The sequence below is a fragment of the Salmo trutta genome, chromosome 7, assembly GCF_901001165.1.
Source record: "Salmo trutta chromosome 7, fSalTru1.1, whole genome shotgun sequence".
Classification (NCBI taxonomy): Eukaryota; Metazoa; Chordata; class Actinopteri; order Salmoniformes; family Salmonidae; genus Salmo; species Salmo trutta.
Window position 1 is genome coordinate 21,420,449 of NC_042963.1, and position 20,537 is coordinate 21,440,985.

General features: G+C 40.9%; 1 protein-coding gene across 3 annotated transcripts in view; it reads right to left on the bottom strand.

Moving 5' to 3' along the window:
- spg11 (SPG11 vesicle trafficking associated, spatacsin) overlaps positions 1-20,537 on the bottom strand; it is a 91,718-nt gene that overhangs the window by 47,097 nt on the left and 24,084 nt on the right. For 2 of the 3 annotated variants that reach the window (XM_029758366.1, XM_029758364.1), the window contains exons 15-18: positions 18,202-18,415; positions 5,946-6,149; positions 2,178-2,284; positions 983-1,128 (exon numbers count right to left, since the gene is read on the bottom strand). In XM_029758366.1, the coding sequence (XP_029614226.1) occupies positions 983-1,128; positions 2,178-2,284; positions 5,946-6,149; positions 18,202-18,415 (671 nt within the window). The remainder of the gene's footprint in view (positions 1-982; positions 1,129-2,177; positions 2,285-5,945; positions 6,150-18,201; positions 18,416-20,537) is intronic. The other variant, XM_029758365.1, reaches the window with a different exon arrangement.

Here is a 20,537-nt window from a genome sequence, read left to right on the forward strand (position 1 = left end):
TTTTTTAACTTATTTTGAAACAAATAGGGAATTATTTAACAGAAGTGGCAATATATTTGGCCGCAACTGTATAAGGATCATTTAGTTACTATATAATAACAGCCTGCAGGACCCCGGTAGGCCTTCTACTTGAGTTATTCAATGAAAGGGGGCAGCACTAAGCTAGCCTGAAACATCACTACCTGGAGTACCTCAAATTGTGCATGTTATGTCTCCATGAGACGCCATCTTAAAAGCTGCAATATGTAACTTTTTGGCCAACCTGACCAAATTCACATAGAAATGGGAGTTATAGATCTGTCATTCGCATTGAAAGCAAGTCTAATAAGCAATAAATCTGTTCTATGTGCACCATTTCTATGCTTCCCATGCTTATGTTTTTGTCTTTTACTTTCGGTTTTGTACACTAGCTTCAAACAGCTAAAAATACAATATATTTGGTTATTGAAAAGATATAGCACAGCGATTTAGAAGATACAATGATTCTCTACTTTTGCCACAAACTGAAATTAGGCAAACTATTAGAATTTTTGCAATCGGTAAATGGCGGAGTGATTTCGGCATATTGCACCTTTAACCGACTTAATTTGATTTCAATGCACTGTTGAGTCTTCACATAGGAATGAATGGTGTCACGTTCTACACGTCATATCTAGTCATTGGGCATACCCAATAAAAACATGAGCATTGAAAGTTGGTTGTTTTGATCATTTTACTATACTGTATGAGTCAATAGATTAGGTTTTGTCTTGCTCTGATGGAGCGGTTCACCTTTTGGCCAATAGCCTGGTGGAACTAGCATGATCACCGCATTCCAAAAATGGCCACTGTGGGAAATAAAACAAACTTATGCATGAAATTCCTGTTTCCTGCCTAGGAAATCGCTGAAGGCAGAATTATCAGGTGAGATACCCTCATGCAGTTATCACATAGCATCACATTTACCATATATAAGGCTTTTGAGGAGAGAAAAGGTCCAGACCTGGTCGATGCCACCCGGGGCAAACATGATGGTAGCGAGGGCCAGAAGACTGTGTCCTTCCAGGAGCATGCTGCTAACCATGGCCTGGCTGCCTGGGATGAGGACCTGGGCACTGGTCAGACTGGCCTGGAACACACGTTCTGGATCTACAGGACAGAGACACACAATTATTTAATGGTTATTAATGACTTGTCAAACTACATGTCACAAACTTTTCCTTGTCATTTTGAAAAATTTCAAAAACAAATACGACTGCATGACATCAGCAGCCTGGTGTTCCAAATAGCATACCTGCTCTATACCAATAAACCCATCCATTTAAAAATGCATTTAGGATATGCTAATCTAGCCAGGAAACTGAAAGCAACTTTCCAACAGTGTTTTAGTTCGTTGTTAGCATGCTAGACAGTTCAAATGATGACCCGAACATATCTGACAATGTTTAGACTGTAAACAACTTTTATTTTAACAGAAATGTAGAACTTCTTGATGCTGTCAAAATCAGGTTATCCTAACAATGGTCCCAACAACAGGTTCAAAGTTGAAAATATTTCATGCCTATGCAACAAGGAAAATGACAGTCGCATCGACAGTCTACAGACAGTCGGCATGAGTATAAATCAATGTAGTTTTGGCCAATGACACTTGTCGCATTCTAATGGTCTAGAGACATTGCGTAAGACGGACTATAAATCAACCTTAAGGTAGTCTTAAGCACCAAAAATAAAACATGACATACCACTATTAGGTTCAAAATAAACAGACTAAAAAACTCACGGATGCTTAATGAAGCTCAAACCAAGTTTATTCACCCACTGGGTCATACATCTGCATAAGACATAGAACATATTCACACAAACACTGACATTTAACCCTTTCTCCTATGCTGAGCCCCTCCTTACACATCTGGACAGCCAATACACCTCTGTTGCTATCCAGAAGTTATTCCTCACTTCATCTAACCTGACCTCTGCCCAAATTCCTCACTCCTCCCCAACTCATGGCTGTCATGGTGACTGGTACCAGACTGTCTCTTCTCCTCCCATAGGATCCCTGATGGCTAACAATAACATATCCTGACAATGTAAACGTTATACATAACCCTCTCTCCCTCAGTGAAATGAATAAGTGTATTTAATGATTTCAAAGGTTAAGAAATCAGAACCCATCACCACATAACTAAAAACTGCCATACCTGAGAGGTCTCTGGTAATCTCTTGCATTTTCACCAGCATTTCAAACCACGGGTGACTTTCATATAGACCATTATCAGCAAGGACAGGGCAATTCCTGGGGGTCAATCTAAATACAAAGAAAGAAAACAAAGATGGAGCACGAGCTATAAAAACATATATATTTCACGAATGCAGTGTCATCAGAGCCGCAAATATCTTCAATTGGAAATTGTTTGTTTGACAATTGAAAATACTTTAAAAAAACCATGATCAGTAAGCTCCTAATACAAGAAATACATTTACATTAGCTGAATCTCAAACCGAACACAAGTCAATCTCAACAGTTAGTTGTCGAGTGATCGAGGGCTCCACTGTGTCTTTCAGCAGCCTCTCTACTAAGAGGGAATCCTGTGCCAACTCGGCGCCCGAGACAGCAAGTTCTAAACACGAATCTTAGTGTGTTACCTTGCAACTACAAAGCCAATCCTAAAGAAAAATATATTTGTTTTATTGTCACATACACCGGAGCAAATTGTTTTACAGGGTGAGCCAAAGTAAATTAGGGTGAAGTGCCTTGCTCAAGGGCACAAAGACCTTGTTGGCTTGGGAATTTGAACCAGAGACCTTTTGGTTACTGGCCCAATGCTCAAACCGCTGGGCTACCTGCCGCCCTCAAAACAGTCTGAATGAATCATCAAGAAATCTGTAATTAATTTAAACATTTTTGCATCATGAGGATGCTCGATACCACGCTGTCTCGCGAAAACAATGATGTGACAATGTGAATAGATTGTTAACGTAGCTAGAACGAGCTGTGGCTCAAAGCTGCCTCAAACATTTTCAGTCATTCACGCTTGCCATACAGAGTTGAAATATCTAGCCAATACAATTTTTATTTAATGTCAATGCTTGTGAACTTCAGAGCTGTAACAATTGTACAATTTGGCTTCTTAAAGTATAAACGCATACTAGTAGTAGTCATCGCTCCTGCTTGTCAGTCTACACATTCTGGGTGACGCGACGGTGATGCAAAGTCATCATCTTACTGGCGAGCTCGCTATTGCTGATCACCGTTCTCAAAACTTGTCATACATTGCACATCTCACACTACAAGAGCATTGTGCCAACAAAGACGGGATCAGTAGCCCTCAGATTGCGTCTCTGACCTGCTCTCATTAAACAAGCGTTGATGACGGCCGAGCATTGAGTAGGCAACGACATGGGGATTTTGTCTCCGATCTCAAAAACATGTCTGGGACAGCTAAATTGGGGCCAAAATCGTGCAGTGCACGCCCGGCTTTAGTCGCACAAGTTTACATCTAGCTAAGGAGTTTTGTGCTTGAAGGTGCAGTATTTCTTAAAGGTATTGTAGCACCTATTTCTCAATGCCACATGTTGAATGAAAAACTTCATAAACAGCGGGATACATTTGTGAGAATGAGGTGGGCGAATTGAGAATATACCCACATTTCATCTTACCCTCCAAAAGCAGTGTATGCAGCCGGCTCATACACTCGTATCCCCCATGTACCGATTCGTACTGAAAACATTCTCTCCTTAACTCGAATTAATAGCATAGAGGCGAAGAAAAAAAACGAGGAAAATATGCATACTTTCCCCATTTTCCACCACCATGCTAGAATGGCTAATGCTAATTCCTGATGTTGTACCCTACGAGTGTATAGCCAGCTGCATACACTGCCTTTGTACAGTAAGATGAAACGACTCAATATCGCCATCTGCCTGTCTTTGGGCTAGTAGGCTAGAGGTAGGGATTAGGGATGCAGGCAGTGTGATGAAGTAGTCCTACAGCAAGAAGTAAACATGTTTTTCCCCCAACTAAGTAATCATTAATGATTTGCATTATCTCAATTATGTTTCAGTCACTGCTACAATGCACATAAACTCAGCAAAAAAAGAAAACGTGCCTTTTTCAGGACCCTGTCTTTCAAAGATAATTCATAAAAATCCAAATAACTTCACAGATCTTCATTGTAAAGGGTTTAAACACTGTTTCCCATGCTTGTTCAATGAACAATAAATAATTAATGAACATGCACCTGTGGAACTGTCGTTAAGACACTAACCGCTTACAGACGGTAGGCAATTAAAAACGTAGGACACTAAAGAGGCCTTTCTATTGATGGTCGGATTTGCGTTTATATTTGAAGGAATGAGAGTTACGCTGAGGCCTGTACTCTGGAGCGGGATCGATTTGGAGGTGGAGGGTCCGTCATGGTCTGGGGCGGTGTGTCACAGCATCATCGGACTGAGCTTGTTGCCATTGCAGGCAATCTCAGCGCTGTGCGTTACAGGGAAGACATCCTCCTCCCTCATGTGGTACCCTTCCTGCAGGCTCATCCTGACATGACGCTCCAGCATGACAATGCCACCAACCATACTGCTTGTTCTGTGTGTGATTTCCTGCAAGACAGGAATGTCAGTGTTCTGCCATGGCCAGCGAAGAGCCCGGATGTCAATCCCATTGAGCACGTCTGGGACCTGTTGGATCGGAGGGTGAGGGATAGGGACACCCCCCCCCCCCCAGAAATGTCCAGGAACTTGCAGGTACCTTGGTGGAAGAGTGGGGTAACATCTCACAGCAAGAAATGGCAAATCTGGTGCAGTCCATGAGGAGGAGATGCACTGCAGTACTTAATGCAGCTGGTGGCCACAACAGATACTGACTGTTACTTTTGATTTTGACTCCTTTGTTCAGGAACACATTATTCAATTTCTGTGGAACTTGTTCAGTTTATGTCTCAGTTGTTGAATCTTATGTTCATACAAATATTTACACATGTTAAGTTTGCTGAAAATAAACACAGTTGACAGTGAGAGGACGTTTCTTTTTTTTGCTGAGTTTATGTTATAGCCTACAATTGTTGTCAGCGATGCCAAAAAAAGGCCATGTATATTTTTGGGAAATGCTCTAAATAGCAAGTTGCTCAGTTGTGTTTATTTTCATACCAATACATCAAACCAAAATTGCACTAACTTACTGGGCGAATGAATGAAAATATCAATTACAGCTATTACAAACTATATATTTTAATATCAATAAAATAGCTTTCGTTTCGAATGGTCACCAAATAGGTCTCCCCCACCTCCCAATTCAACTAACCCCTGGCTATCAGATAACAACAATGCCGACAACATATTCAAATCAATCGGCGCACTGCCTAAACAGCTGACCAGCAAAACAAACTGGCACACTCTGCTTTCTAAAAGTGAGAGAAAAGAAGCCCAGGCCGAGCAATGTTCCCCATGGTCCTAAAGCCAGCCAAGCAATACTCTAAACAGCCGTTGCATGTTAAATTGGGATTGGAATGATTTTAGTTTCTACAAAAAATGGCCTACTTTAAATTGTTGGTCTTGAGCTAGGGTATAGCGACTGCCATACTCAACTGACGCCCGCACCTGTGCCGCAGCAAGGCAAATTGGTGCTGTGAGGTTGTCGCGGCAATGGCAAAATGTCATCTAGCGACAAATGAAGGAGCCAATAGTGATTCTCACTGAAAAATTGTTGTCAGCAACGACTGCGCGACTACTGCATTTACAATGGCCTCCTATCCAGACCAGCGTGTCACAGCTCTCCTTCGCTGTGAGTTGAGTGACTCGAGTCAGCCAGGCTATCGTAGCAATTCTCACTGAAACATTTTTTGGAAACACTGAACACATCAGCAAGTGGCCACTCGGGAGAAAGGGCTCAGGGTGTCCGGTTTGAGATTCAGTCATAGCCTCCTCCTAGCGAATAGTCATGAAATATTGATTGCCCCTTTCCTCACCTGTTGTGCTCCAGGTAGGTGTAGAGCAGGTAGCGAAGGCCGTTGTCCAGGCAGTGGTGGATGAAGCGTGTGTGTAAGTCGTGTCCTTGAGGGGAGCGGTACTGGGGCATGGGTGGGCTGGCCTGCATCACCCCACCTGCCTGGCCCAGCCTCCACAACAGATGCTCAAAATCTGCCATCTCGGCCTGGATGAACACTCCTCTCCTGCAAAGAGAGTGGTGGGTGATGGAGGTTAGCAGCTAACATAGCTTTCATACATATCTAGTGTAATATACCGTGTATGACTATTCATAACGTATTCAGCAGTGTAGGGTGCAATACCAGTTTGGCCACAAGAGGCCGAAACTTGCCTATATTTTTTGCTGTGAGGTTGCTTCTCTGCTTCTATTACGGTGGGCTCGCAAGTAAGCCTACTAATCCAGAACGAAGCAGCTCAATATAATACATTTTTTATCTTTATTTTTGAGGTCTTGGCTCCAGTTTTTCTCCTACTAAACATACAGTGCCTTCAGAAAGTATTCATACCTCTTGACTTATTGCACATTTTGTTGTGTTACAGCCTGAATTCAAAATTGATTACATTTCGTTTTTTTCTAACCCATCTACACACAATACCCCATAATGACAAAGTGAAAACATGTTTATAGATTTTTTTGCAATTTTATTTAAAAATTAGATAAAGAAATCTAATTTACATAAAGTAGTCACACCCCTGCGACAATACATGTTAGAATGACATTTGGAAGCGATTACAGCTGTGAGTCTTTCTGGTTAAGTCTCTAAAGCCTTGTTCACATTGGCAGTTTGAAGTGACTCAAATCTAAACGTTTTGCATAACTGATTCAAATCTGTTCTTTTTCCTGCCGTCTGAACAACCAAAAAGCACGTGGAATCTGATATTTCAATCCTCATTTCAGATCACTTTTGTAGGTGGTTTGAAGTCAAATCTGATTCCTGGCCATGCAACTAGTATCTGAACAGTCAAATCTGATTTATTTGCCCTGAAGTGTTTTTTGACGGTTTCTTGTCATATGTTGTTGGTTGCTAGGTAATCTATTGACAGTTTGACAATATCATGTGGTAGCTAATTAGCTTGTTAATTGTTTAGAAACAAATTAGTGAATGTGCCAGAAAGCTAAACAGCCACCTAGCTAGCTAGGTGACTGCTGTGGCTAGCCAAAAAGGACTCACTTTGAAAGTTGGATCATCTTATCCTTTGAGGCTTTAAAAGTGTTCTTACATTATGGGCCCCGTGTGGCTCAGTTGGTAGAGCATGGTGTTTGCAACACCAGGGTTGTGGGTTCGATTCCACGGGGGACCAGTACGGAGAAAAAAATGTATGAAATGTATGCATTCACTACTGTAAGTCGCTCTGGACAAGAGCATCTGCTAAATGACTAAAATGTAAATGTAATGATTTTGAACATTGAAAACAACTGGCAAACGTTCATGGCAGGCATTGATGTCACCTAAGTTTGCTACATAACTTCTAAGTGATAAGCACCACCACCAATCAACCTACATCCCTGTGCACACACACCTGTTGTCACTATGACAACTAAGGTAGCCATGTCAGCAAATGACTGCTGTCTGAACATACACAAATCTGATTTGGTCACTTGTAACTTGCTGTTTGGACAGGCAGTAGTCCAAAACGAATTTGAAAAACTAAAAACTGATTTGAGCATTAAGGCCTGCAATGTGAACAAGCTGTAATGTACAATATTTGCACATTATAACTCTGTCAAGTTGGTTGTTGATCAGTGCTAGACAGCAATTCTCAAGGTTTGCCAAAGATTTCCAAGCCGATTTAAAAGAAAACTATAACTAGAATACTCAGGAACATTCAATGTCATCTTGGCAAACAACTCCAGTGTACAGTCGCGGCCAAAAGTTTTGAGAATGACAGAAATTTTAATTTCCACAAGGTTTGCTGCTTCAGTGTCTTTAGATATTTTTGTAAGATGTTACTACGGAATACTGAAGTAGAATTACAAGCATTTCATAAGTGTCAAAAGCTTTTATTGACAATTACATGAAGTTGATGCAAATAGGCAATATTTGCAGTGTTGACCCTTCTTTTTCAAGACCTCTGCAATCCGCCCTGGCATGCTGTCAATTAACTTCTGGGTCACATCCTGACTGATGGCTGCCCATTCTTGCATAATCAATGCTTGGAGTTTGTCAGAATTTGTGGGTTTTTGTTTGTCCACCCACCTCTTGAGGATTGACCACAAGTTCTCAATGGGATTAAGGTCTGGGGAGTTTCCTGGCCATGGACCCAAAATATCGATGTTTTGTTCCCCGAGCCACTAAGTTATCACTTTTGCTTTATGGCAAGGTGCTCCATCATCCTGGAAAAGGCATTGTTCATCACCAAATTGTTCCTGGATGGTTGGGAGAAGTTGCTGTTGGAGGATGTGTTGGTACCATTCTTTATTCATGGCTGTGTTCTTAGGAAAAATTGTGAGTGAGCCCACTCCCTTGGCTGAGAAGCAACCCCACACATGAATGGTCTCAGGATGCTTTACTGTTGGCATGACACAGGACTGATGCTAGCGATCACCTTGTCTTCTCCGGACAAGCTTTTTTTCGGATGCCCCAAACAATCGGATAGGGGATTCATCAGAGAAAATGACTTTACCCCAGTCCTCAGCAGTCCAATCCCTGTACCTTTTGCAGAATATCAGTCTGTCCTTGATGTTTTTCCTGGAGAGAAGTGGCTTCTTTGCTGCCCTTCTTGACACCAGGCCATCCTCCAAAAGTTGTCGCCTCACTGTGCGTGCAGACGCACTCACACCTGCCTGCTGCCATTCTTGAGCAAGCTCTGTACTGGTGGTGCCCCGATCCCGCAGCTGAATCAACTTTAGGAGACGGTCCTGGCGCTTGCTGGACTTTCTTGGGTGCCCTGAAGCCTTCATAACAATTGAACCACTCTCCTTGAAGTTCTTGATGATCCGATAAATGGTTGATTTAGGTGCAATCTTACTGACAGCAATATTCTTGCCTGTGAAGCCCTTTTTGTGCAACGATGACGGCACGTGTTTCCTTGCAGGTAACCATGGTTGACAGAGGAAGAACAATGATTCCAAGCACCACCCTCCTTTTGAAGCTTCCAGTCTGTTATTTGAACGCAATCAGCATGACAGAGTGATCTCCAGCCTTGTCCTCATCAACACTCACACCTGTGTTAACGAGAGAATCACTGACATGATGTCAACTGGTCCTTTTGTGGCAGGGCTGAAATGCAGTGGAAATGTTTTTTTGGGGCAATTAATTGCAATTCATCTGATCACTCATAGCATTCTGGAGTATATGCAAATTGCCATCATACAAACTGAGGCAGCAGACTTTGTGAAAATTAATATTTGTGTCATTCTCAAAACTTTTGACCACGACTGTTTATTTGGCCTTCTGTTTTAGGTTATTTTCCTGCTGAAAGGTTAATTTGTCTGCCAGTGTCTGTTGGATACCAGACTGATCCAGGTTTTCCTCTAGGGTTGACATTTTTTTTTAAACGACCCAGTCCTTGCCGATCACAAGCATACCCATAACATGATGCAGCCACCACCATCCTTGAAAATATGAATAGTAGTACTCAGTGATGTGTTGTGTTGGATTTGCCTCAAACATAACACTTTCTATTCAGGACATGAAGTTCATTTCTTTGCCAATTATTTTGCAGTTTTACTTTAGTACCTTGTTGCAAACAGGATGCATGTTTTGGATCATTTTTACTCTGCGCAGGCTTCCTTCTTTTCACTCTACCATTTATATCAGTATTGTGGAGTAACTACAATGTTGTTGCTCCATCCTCAGTTCTCTCATATCACACTCATTAAACTCTGTAAATGTTTTAAAGTGACCATTGGCCTCATGGTGAAATCCCTGAGCTGTTTCCTTCCTCTCTGGCTGTATTTATACACCATCCAAAGTGTAATTAATAACGTCACAATGCTCAAAGGGATATTTAATGTCTATCCTGGCTTTTGGGCCTGAGTAACAGGGAGTTTACTTTGGGCACATGAGTCAGGCGGAAATTCAGAAAAAAGGACCCTAGCCCTGACATGTTTTAATAACGTCACAATGCTCAAAGGGATATTTAATGTCTGCTTTTTTCCCCTTCCGATCTACCAATAGGTGCCTTTCTTTGCGAGGCATTAGAAAACCTCCCTGGTCTTTGTGGTTGAATCTGTGTTTGAAATTCACTGCTCGACCGACTGAGTAACCTTACAGATAGAATTGCCAACACACTCTAGGAGTTACATTATGTAGCTAATTGATTGGGAACATGTGTAATTGCAATAAGACTTTAAACCGGACATGGTTGTTCTGTCAAAAAAAGATAGCCACAGATTTTGTTCACTTAAAATGTTAGGTCTTGTTGGTTAGCTAGCTAAAGATATACAAAACAATCAACATATAATATTAATTCCAGACAGGTACCCAGCTAACGTCCTGAGGGAAAATGGTAAGGGACCAACAGGGAACGTTGTAAGGTGTTGGGTAAGCATATGCTGGAGTGGCAGCACACTTGACCAAAACCAGGCACAGTCATCAAGTTACTTTATGTTCATTGTCAAAATTCCTGAAAGATGTTTGGCTGTTCGAATCCACATGCACTTATTTTCATACATGGAAAGCAGGTATTCAGCATTCCAGTTTTGGAACATTGTTCTTGAATTTGAAAGACTAGTGATTTTTGTCTGTACACACACAACTAGAGATTTTGGTCTTTATGTTGGAACATTCGAGGACTTGGTTCTTTGCACTGGACAGAACAAACTATGCAAGGTGGATTCCAATCCACATTTGAGACATGAAAGCTCTACAGCTAACATTATAAAAATTCTCAGACATCCTGGTCCTGCCAAAAACACAAAACGGGTTCTAATGCATGCCACTTGACCAAGCCCATGTGCAAAACCATTAGCTGGTAAAACGAACAGGGGAAACCCACTAAAAGGAACAGAGAACCCCACTGCCTTCTGGAGATGGATGGTAGCAGGACATTCTACTGGTTGATTTTGAATCCCAGCTTTTGAATGTAGTGTCCCCTTTTAACACAAAACCTCCAACACGAGCAAAGTTCATCACACCAGACATCAAATGGCCAGCTTGTGCAACAATCTCAAGTAAGGGGATTCCATTCCTGGTTTTGGATACATGCAATTGTGCAAGCAAAGATTTCATTACCATTGAGAAACTCAGCACTTCTCAATCTCTCAAGGAAGTCATTGTGGATAGGAACACATCCATCCACCAGAGCATTAAGAGGGAAAATGTACCACTGTTTGTTTAAAAATGTTAAGCCAAGGACAGTCACAAAAGAGCATTAAAACGTGATTGTACACTTTTCAACTTTACATAGCGAGCAAGTTGAGATGGAAACCTTTCTCTCATGAGAATAACCCATGTCCTCCAATCCTTAAAAATACCGGAATGCTTAACCTGCCAATCAAAAAATCTGATCTGCTATGCCTGACTGCTGTAGACTCCTTCCCACCACGCCCTCTTCTTCTGATGTCTAAATCATTGACACATTTGGCGATTATGGCAGTAGTATCTTCCTGCCTTGGGTAAAGCACCAGTTGAAAAACTGCAATAGAATCAATAGTGTGGGACACTCAACGAGAGAAAAGTGAGGGAAAGGCATCAGATAGAAAGCTTCTATGTAATTTCTGACTTTCTCAGAAATCCTACTAACAAACAGGAGCGTTTGAAAATGTTGACACATATGGTGTATGGGAATGAATTTGAAGAAGGATAAGATCTGTTACAACTGATAAGTCTGTGGTGCTAAAGAGGTCTCTGACATCAATGCCAGAATGTGACCATGAAGAGTGAGACACTAGAGCAGGGGTGTCCAAACCTGTTCCTGGAGAGCTATCATCGTGTAGGTTCACTCCAACCCAGCTGATTCTAATAATTAGCTGGTTGATAAGCTGAACCAGGTTAGTTACAACTGGGGTTGGAGCGAAAACATACAGGAAGATAGCTCTCCAGGAACAGGATTGGTCACCCCTGCACTAGAGTATGCCTTCATCTTAAAGATGCCCTTCAAAAGGGTGCACAGACCATTATCATTTCAACAGTGGATACAGACCTCATTGCTGGGCTGTTCTTCTATCTTACCAAGGATTATCCAACCAAAAATCTCTGGGTTGCTTTTGGTATGGCTAAAAAAAGAACAGGAGATTTGCATCAATACCATCTGTGAAAAGCTTGGAATGCACAGGAGTTTGGCTTTGCCAGACTTCCATGCAGTTTCATGGAAAGGGCAAAAGGGCAGCATGGAGAGCATTGAAGTCATTTCTAGAGGTGACTGACGACTTTGTTTTCATGGCAGCTGAACCATTTCAAACATTTGATCTGGATTCTTTCACTTTCACATTGGTTGACAGATAGACCTAGACCTATGTTCTCTATGACAAGGTCCCATGTGGTTCAGTTGGAAGAGCATGGCGCTAGTTACGCCAGGCTTGTGGGTTCGATTCCCATGAGGGACCAGTATGAAAATGTATGCAATTGCTCTGGAAAGGGGCGTCTGGTAAATTACTAAAATGTTTTGATTTATTAGCCAGTGGCGACAGCTAGTCTTACTGGGGTCCGACATTACAGACAAAATACTTTACAATTTAAAACAACATGTAGTGCGTGTGTGTGTGCATCTATCAGTTACACATACATGTCAGTTCATACACACAACAAGTAGGTCACATGGGGGAGAGGCATTGTGCCATGAGGTGTTTATTTATTTTATTTTATTTTTTAAACCAGGTTTGCTGTTCACTTGCGCTATATAAGATGAAAGGGAGTTCCACACACTCATGGCTCTATCTAATACTGTACGTTTCCTTGACTTTTTCTGGACCTGGGGACTGTGAAAAGACCCCTGGTGGTATTTTTGGTTAGGTAATTGTGTGTGTGTATGTCAGTGCTGTGTGTACGTTGACTATGCAAACTATTTCCAACACATGAATGTTTCCTATAAAAACAAGTGACAGAGTCAGTCTTTTCTCAACTCTCAGCCAAGAGAGACTGGCATGCATAGTATTAATATTAGCCCTCTGATTACAATGAAGAGCAAGATGTCCCTCTATGTTCTTGGCCAGCGGCAGCTTTTTTATTTAACTAGGCAAGTCAGTTTAGAACAAATTCTTATTTACAACGACGGCCTACCCCAGCAAAACCCTAACCCGGACGACGCTGGGCCAATTGGGACTCCCAATCACGGCCGTTTGTGATACAGCCTGGAATCGAACTAGGGTCTATAGAGATGCCTCAAGCAAGGAGATGCAATGCCTTAGACCGCTGCGTCTCGGAAGCTTAACTAGGTCTTACTTCGCAGCACCTGACCCATTATGACTGGAAATAATCAAGATAAAATAAAACTAGAGCCTGCGGGACTTGCTTTATGGAGTGTTGTATCAAAAAAGCAGAGCATCTCTTTATTACAGACAGATCTCTCCCCATCGTTACAACCATTGAATCTATATGTTTTGATCATGACAGTTTACAATCTAAAGTAACACCAAGTAATTTAGTCTCCTCAACTTGTTCAACACCCACACCATTCAATACCAGATTCAGCTGATGTCTAGAACTTAGGGAATAACTTGTACCAAAAGTTCAGGACCAGTTTATTACTGACTACCCATTTCAAAACAGACTGCAACTCTTTGTTAAGGGTTTCGGTGAATTAATTAGCTGTGGTTGCTGATGCATATATGGTTGAAACATTAGCATCAGTGGCAGGTCATTGATAAAAATAGAAAAGAGTAGAGGACCTAGAGAGCTGCCCTGTGGTACACCACACTTTACAAGTTTGACATTAGAGAAGCATCCATTAAAGAAAACCCTCTGAGTTATATTAGATAGATTATCATATCCTGATCTCATATATATATATATATATATATATATATATATATATATATATATATATATATATATATATATATATTGTCATGACGTTGGCCTGTGGGTAAGGTTTATGACCCCCCCTCATAAATACCTTTCTCCCTTCCCCTCTCTGACCCTACTGAAGGACTGCTGTCCTGAAGGACTGCTGTCCTGTTAAATATAGAGAGTCTGGGAACATCAAACAAATGGGGAAAGGAACCATATTTTGGTAATAAAACCAGTTGGAAATATGCTTGATAACGTAATGAGTATGGAGGTCAGTTCATTGTTATCTGGGACATTATGATTGATGACAGGATGACATAAACTGTACCTGAGAAAGTATACACCCTCTAGTTATCAGAGTCACATGGAATTGTTATGCAATTGAAATGTTTGATATTGAAATTGTTTGTTAGGAGATTAAATGTAATTTTAGCTTCCAAATGAGAGAATTGGGTTTTCATAAGGAAAGTGCCCTGCTCGATCAGTGGCCCAACCCTGTGAAGAGACAGGGGTTATAAATGATGAAACACCTCCTTCCCCCCTCTCCACTATATAAGCCTTTGACGAAAAGATAACCAGTAGTTCCAGTACGTGAGGTCTGCAGCCTCTACGTTAGAAGGACACACATGTAAAGGACAGAACTAAGCCAACCTCGGCGTGAGCTATGGTATGAACTGGTATGAACTTTGAGCTTATTCACTACAGAAGTGATACTTCCTAGCCGTTGAGTTAGCAGCTGCCGCTGCTAACGTGGGCCAGGAAAGGACGGACGACAGATCCAGTCTAACAACCAGACGAAGATACCACCACATATCCAATTGACCACCATTGACATTCTTCCACTACAGGAAGATCTGTTGGCCAACCCGGCCAGCATCTACGACCAATCTACCGAAGCGCAGGTCAGAGTAAATATTTATTGCATTTTCCTTTTCCAAATGGGCGGTAATTTAGAATGCATAAGATAATGTATTTACGATAGCATAGCTGCTGTTTCTTTGTTCCTAAATCTTCCCGCTCTTTCATTCAAGCCCAACCCCCTTTCCTTTGTGTAACCAGGTTCCGTCCACCGGGACGTTTTCTGTATGACATCATTTGTATTCTGTGTATTTGTAATTCTGTGTGATTAGTTAGGTATTTAGTAAATAAATAATTAAACCCAATTTTGTATTGCTGATTCAACTTGTTAGCCAGGGTTCGTGAAGATAACCAAGAATTTACAACTTTCATTATGAGACTGAAAATAAGATTAGGGTTAATATTGACTGCTATCGATGTAAAATATTACTAAGTATTTTAAGAGTTTATTCGGAAGATAACAGCTCTATAAACGTTCTTCCGTGGTGCCCCGACTTTCTAGTTAATTACATTTACATGATTAGATTAATCAGGTAATATTAATTACAGAGAAATCATTTTATAAGTTAGCATGTCATCTCACTTAATCCGGCATAGCCAAAGACACGACAATATATATATATATATATATATATATATATCACATTTACATAAGTATTCAGTCCCTTTACGCAAAACTTTGTTGAAGCATCTTTGGAAGCAATTACAGCCTCAAGTCTTCTTAGGTGTGACGCCACAAGCTTGGCGCACCAGTATTTGAGGAGTTTCTCCCATTCTTCTCTGCAGATGCTCTCAAGCGCGTCGGGTTGGATGGGGAGCGTTGCTGCACAGCTATTTTTAGGTCATTCCAGAGATGTTCGATAGTCTGGGCTCTGGCTGGGACGCTTAAAGACATTCAGAGACTTGTCTCGAAGCCACTCCTACATTGTCTTGGCTGTGTGCTTAGGATAATTGTCCTGTTGGAAGGTGAACCTTCACCCCAGTCTGAGGTCCTGGGTGCTCTGGAGCAGGTTTTCATCAAGGATGCTGCCACCATCATGCTTCACCGTAGGGATGGTGAATTCAGGCCAAAGAGTTCAATCTTGGTTTCATCAGACCAAAGAATCTTGTTTCCCATGGTCTGAGAGTCTTTAGGTGGCTTTTGGCAAACTCCAAGCAGGCTGTCATGTGCCTTTTACTGAGGAGTGGCTTCCGTCTGGCCACTCTACCGTAAAGGCCTGATTGGTGGAATGCTGCAGAGATGGTTGTCCTTCTGGAAGGTTCTCCCATCTCCACAGAGGAACTCTGCAGCTCTGTCAGAGTGATCATCTGGTTCTTGGTCACTTCCCTGACCAAGGCCCTTCTCCCCCAATTGCTCAGCTTGGCCGAAAGCCAGCTCTAGTAAGAGTCTTGGTTGTTCCAAACTTCTTCCATTTAAGAATGATGGGGGCCACTGGGTTCTTGGGGACCTCCAATGCTGCAAAAATGTGTTGGTACTGTTCCCCAGATCTGTGCCTCTACACAATCCTGTCTCGGAGCTCTAGGGACAATTCCTTCGACCTCATGGCTTGGTTTTTGCTCTGACATGCACTGTCAACTGTGGGACCTTATATAGCCTTTCCAAATCATGTCCAATCATTTGAATTTACCACAGGTGGACTCCAATGAAGTTGAAGAAACATCAAGGATGATCAATGGAAAAAGTACACCTGAGCTCAATTTCGAGTCTCATAGCAAAGGGTCTGAATATTTATTTAAATAAGGTCTGTTTTTTATATATTTAATACATTTTCTAAAAACCTATATTCGCTTTGTCATTATGGGGTATTGTGTGTAGATTGCTGAATATTTTTTTGTGGCCATTTCAGAATAAGGCTGTAATGTAACAAAATGTGATAAAGGTCAAGGGGTCTGAATACTTTCTGAAAGCACTGTATATTTGCATTTACATTTTTGGTCATTTAGCAGACGCTCTTATCCAGAGCATACATTTCATAATTTTTGTCTCCGTACTGGTCCCCCGTGGGAATCGAACCCACAACCCTAACGTTGCAAACACCATGCTCTACCAACTGAGCCACACGGGACTATATCATTGATCTTGGCTTCATAATACAGTTTCTTTTTATTGAGTTTAGTCACATAATTTCTCAATTTGCAGTAAGTCAGATTTCCAGCCAGATTCATTAGACACTCGTTTTTCCCCATCTCTTTCAACTACACAGATTTTCAATTCCTCATCAATCCATGTAGCCTTAACAGTTCTAACAGTCAGTTTTTTAACAGATGCATGTTTATCAAAAATTGGAATAAGAAATGTCATATATTCATGAAGTGCAGCGTCTGGAAGCACTTTATTAATCACATCAGACCTAAAAGTATTTTTAACATCATCCACATAAGAGTCACAGCAAAATCTTTTGTATGATCTCATACACTATTTAAGGCCCAGCATTTGGAACTTTGTCTTTCCTGGATATAGCCACTATATTGTGATCCCTGCATCCAATGGGTATGGATACAACTTTAGAACAACGTTTTACAGTATTAGTACAAACGTGATCAATACATATGAATTATATTTTTCCTGTAGTGTTTGTAAACACCCTGGTAGGTTGATTAATAACCTGAACCAGATTATAGGCACTGGTTACAGTAAAGAAGCTCCTCTTGAGCGGACAGCATGTTGAAAACCAGTTAATATTCAGGTCCCCAAGAAAGTAGACCTCTCTGTTTACATCACATACACTAATCAATAATTTCACACATATTATTTAGATACTGACTGTTAGCACTTGGTGGCCTATATCAAGTGTGTGCAAAGCTGTCATCAAGGCAAAAGGTGGCTATTTGAAGAATCTCAAATATAAAATATATTTTGATTTGTTTATTAACACTTTTTGGGTTACTACATGATTCCTTATGTGTTATTTCATAGTTTTGATGTCTTCACTATTATTCTACAATGTAGAAAATAGTAAAAATAAAGAAAAACCCTTGAATGAGTAGGTGTTGTAAAACTTTTGACCGGTAGTGTCATATGATAAACTTGGGCAAATACATTTTCTAATAACTTCAATACATTTAGTTGATTTCACAAAAAATGTAAAAAATTCTAGTAATGAACCAAGCTTCGGTGTACAGTGCAACACTAGTGCCTACAAAATATCTGTTGTTAATTATCTTAACTCACCATCACTTCGTGTCGACGGAGTTTGTGTCTGGTAAAACGTATTTACATGAATGCGCATCGGGCACAAAGTTCACCTAAGAATTTGTTCTTAACTGACTTGCCTAGTTAAATAAAGGTTAAATAAAAATAAATACTAAAATGTGCACTGTACCTAGTATACGCCACGCCCACTAAGATGTAACCCGGGCGAAGTGCCGTGTTTTTAAGGAGTCTTACGATACCATCCTATTTTACATGCATCCACGAGAGATGAACAGATAGTTAACACTTTACTGTCCTCAAACAGGACAAAGCTGATCCCAGAATACGGTCTACCTGGCCAACATGTAAAGGATGTGGTTCCTCATGTGGGCGCTGCACCGGGTGTTGTTGTTGACCACCTCTGCCGTGAGGGCGGGCCACTGGGGGGCGCTGGAAGGGTCACCGTTCTGGGCGGCCAGGCTCTCAATCCACTCGGTGACCCTCCGCTGGTCGTGGTGAGAGGTGAGGTATGACCACAGGACCCCCGGGTCACAGGAACTGACAGCTGCTGGTCAAACATAAACACAGGTTGAATCGACCAAAATAGTGACAACTGTTCATTTAATTGCTCAATACAGTATTGAATATGAAGAAAAACGTAATATTTCTTAAATATCACCCTTCCACACAAAAGTTGTAATTAATGAGCGGAAGATATGAAGGTAATTAGAGACATAAGTGTACAAGCATGTAAAGTATGATTTGCACAAGTAGAATTTGTGACCCTTTTCAAGAATTGAGTCGTATGTCGCACGTCACTACTTCACAGGGGGCAATTTTCCATCTTTTTTTATTATTTATTTTTTATCAAAATGCATTCTTTGGCAGAAATGCCATGTGGAACATGTGAACTTTCATATGCCTTAATAACAAACGTGTATGCCATCTGTAAATACGAATACAATTGTTTAATTATGAGCCTAGTTGGTTTAGCCATGGAAAAAGTGAGGAACCTTCCTGCTAGCCATATTTGGCTGAGATAATGGATGGGCTGGACATACTGAGAGGAGTTCGGACTGGTCTGCCATGTAGCGTGCTTCTGTCTATAACGTGAGCTGCTCAGTATGTCCTGGCTACCGCAGGTTTTTTTTAAAAAACTAACGTTGGACTGCTCTCAACAACATGGACTGCTCTCAACAACATTGCTGACCTGATTTTTGTTGTAATGGACTACAACTATGGTGAGTATGAACCGGAGTGACTTGACACAACGCAGGCCAAACAAGCTGTAACTACAAACAAAATGGAGTTAAAGGGGTAGCAGTCTGCCGTGATGCATTCATCCGTGTATACGGGTAAGAGTCTAGCTACATTTTCATATATTATACGTTTCTAATTTTGTCAGAAAGTCATTTTCATTGCAAGTTAAAGCTTACTGTTAGGTAGCTAGCAAACATTAGCTTGCTGGTTCGCTAGCTAACATTACATGTATGATCTGTGTAGTAATATTATTTGTGTATCAGAAAGCCATTTGCATTGCTAGTTATGGGGGTGATTACGGCCATCTATTGTATTTCATTCACCACTTTTAGTAGTGAAATATTTGGTTGTTTACTACACTACTCACTCTGTGAATCCTTAAAGAGATGGGTGGAGCTAAGGCTTAAGAGGGTGTGAACAATGCATAATGGGTGTAGACAAAGAAGAGCTCTCCAGTAGGTGTACCAAAACATTCAAGGGTCATTTTCTTAAAAGTGGGATACAAGTTTATCAACTTTCAAAGCATAATTACTTTCCCATTGTTCTTCAACTGCAGTGTATGATATACCATTTTCTAGCTCTGAGTCTCTACTTTTGTCCAATATAAAAATACAATAAAAAATGTTTCTATATAAGACCGAATCGAGGCGGGGAGTCACATGTGAGTTGCACCTGTATAATCAGTTTTGTAGTTGCAAAAAATATTTGCAAACATGTAACTTCTTTTGAGAATAAATGCAAAAACACTCGCAAGCACTTAACTTTATGTGTGAATAAATACAACAACACTTGCAAACGTGTAACTTGAAATGTGTTGAGGATGAATGCAACTAATTTACTAAAATTGTGAATGATGAATCTTGAATGATGAAAAAAATTACATTTGCTGATGTCTAATCTGTGTGCTCAGAGTTTTGTAACTAATTTAGAGACTAACCTGTGCTGAAAATATTTGTAGTTGTAAATCCCGGGGTTGCACAGTTGTAACAAAAGTCTGTGCTTGTAAATGTGTGCAGCTCTGGTGGGCAAAGTTCTTTCTTCCTACTAATTAGGTGTCACGTGGTCATCCTGGAATGTGCAGCGCCGTGTTTCAACTCAGAGACGAGAATGCCAAATCGAGGCAAAGGTAAAAATCTCAAGGTTAACTATCTAATTTTAGCAGAATTTTGTAATAAATACATTGGCTCCATTTTTTTTATGAACAATTATGTGAACTGTCTTGGGCAAGTTTTCAAGTTTACACAATACCTGTTACCTAGCGAGCTAGTCCGTTACCTAGCGAGCTGGAACACTGTTCTCCTGCTTTGGTCTGTTTCAGTCATTGCAGAAAGTCTTGAAGAGCAGGAGTGTGTGAAGGGTTTTGTCCCAGCCCAGCTTTAACGCCGGACTTAAATAATCAACTTAACGAATCATGATTTGATCAAGATTTA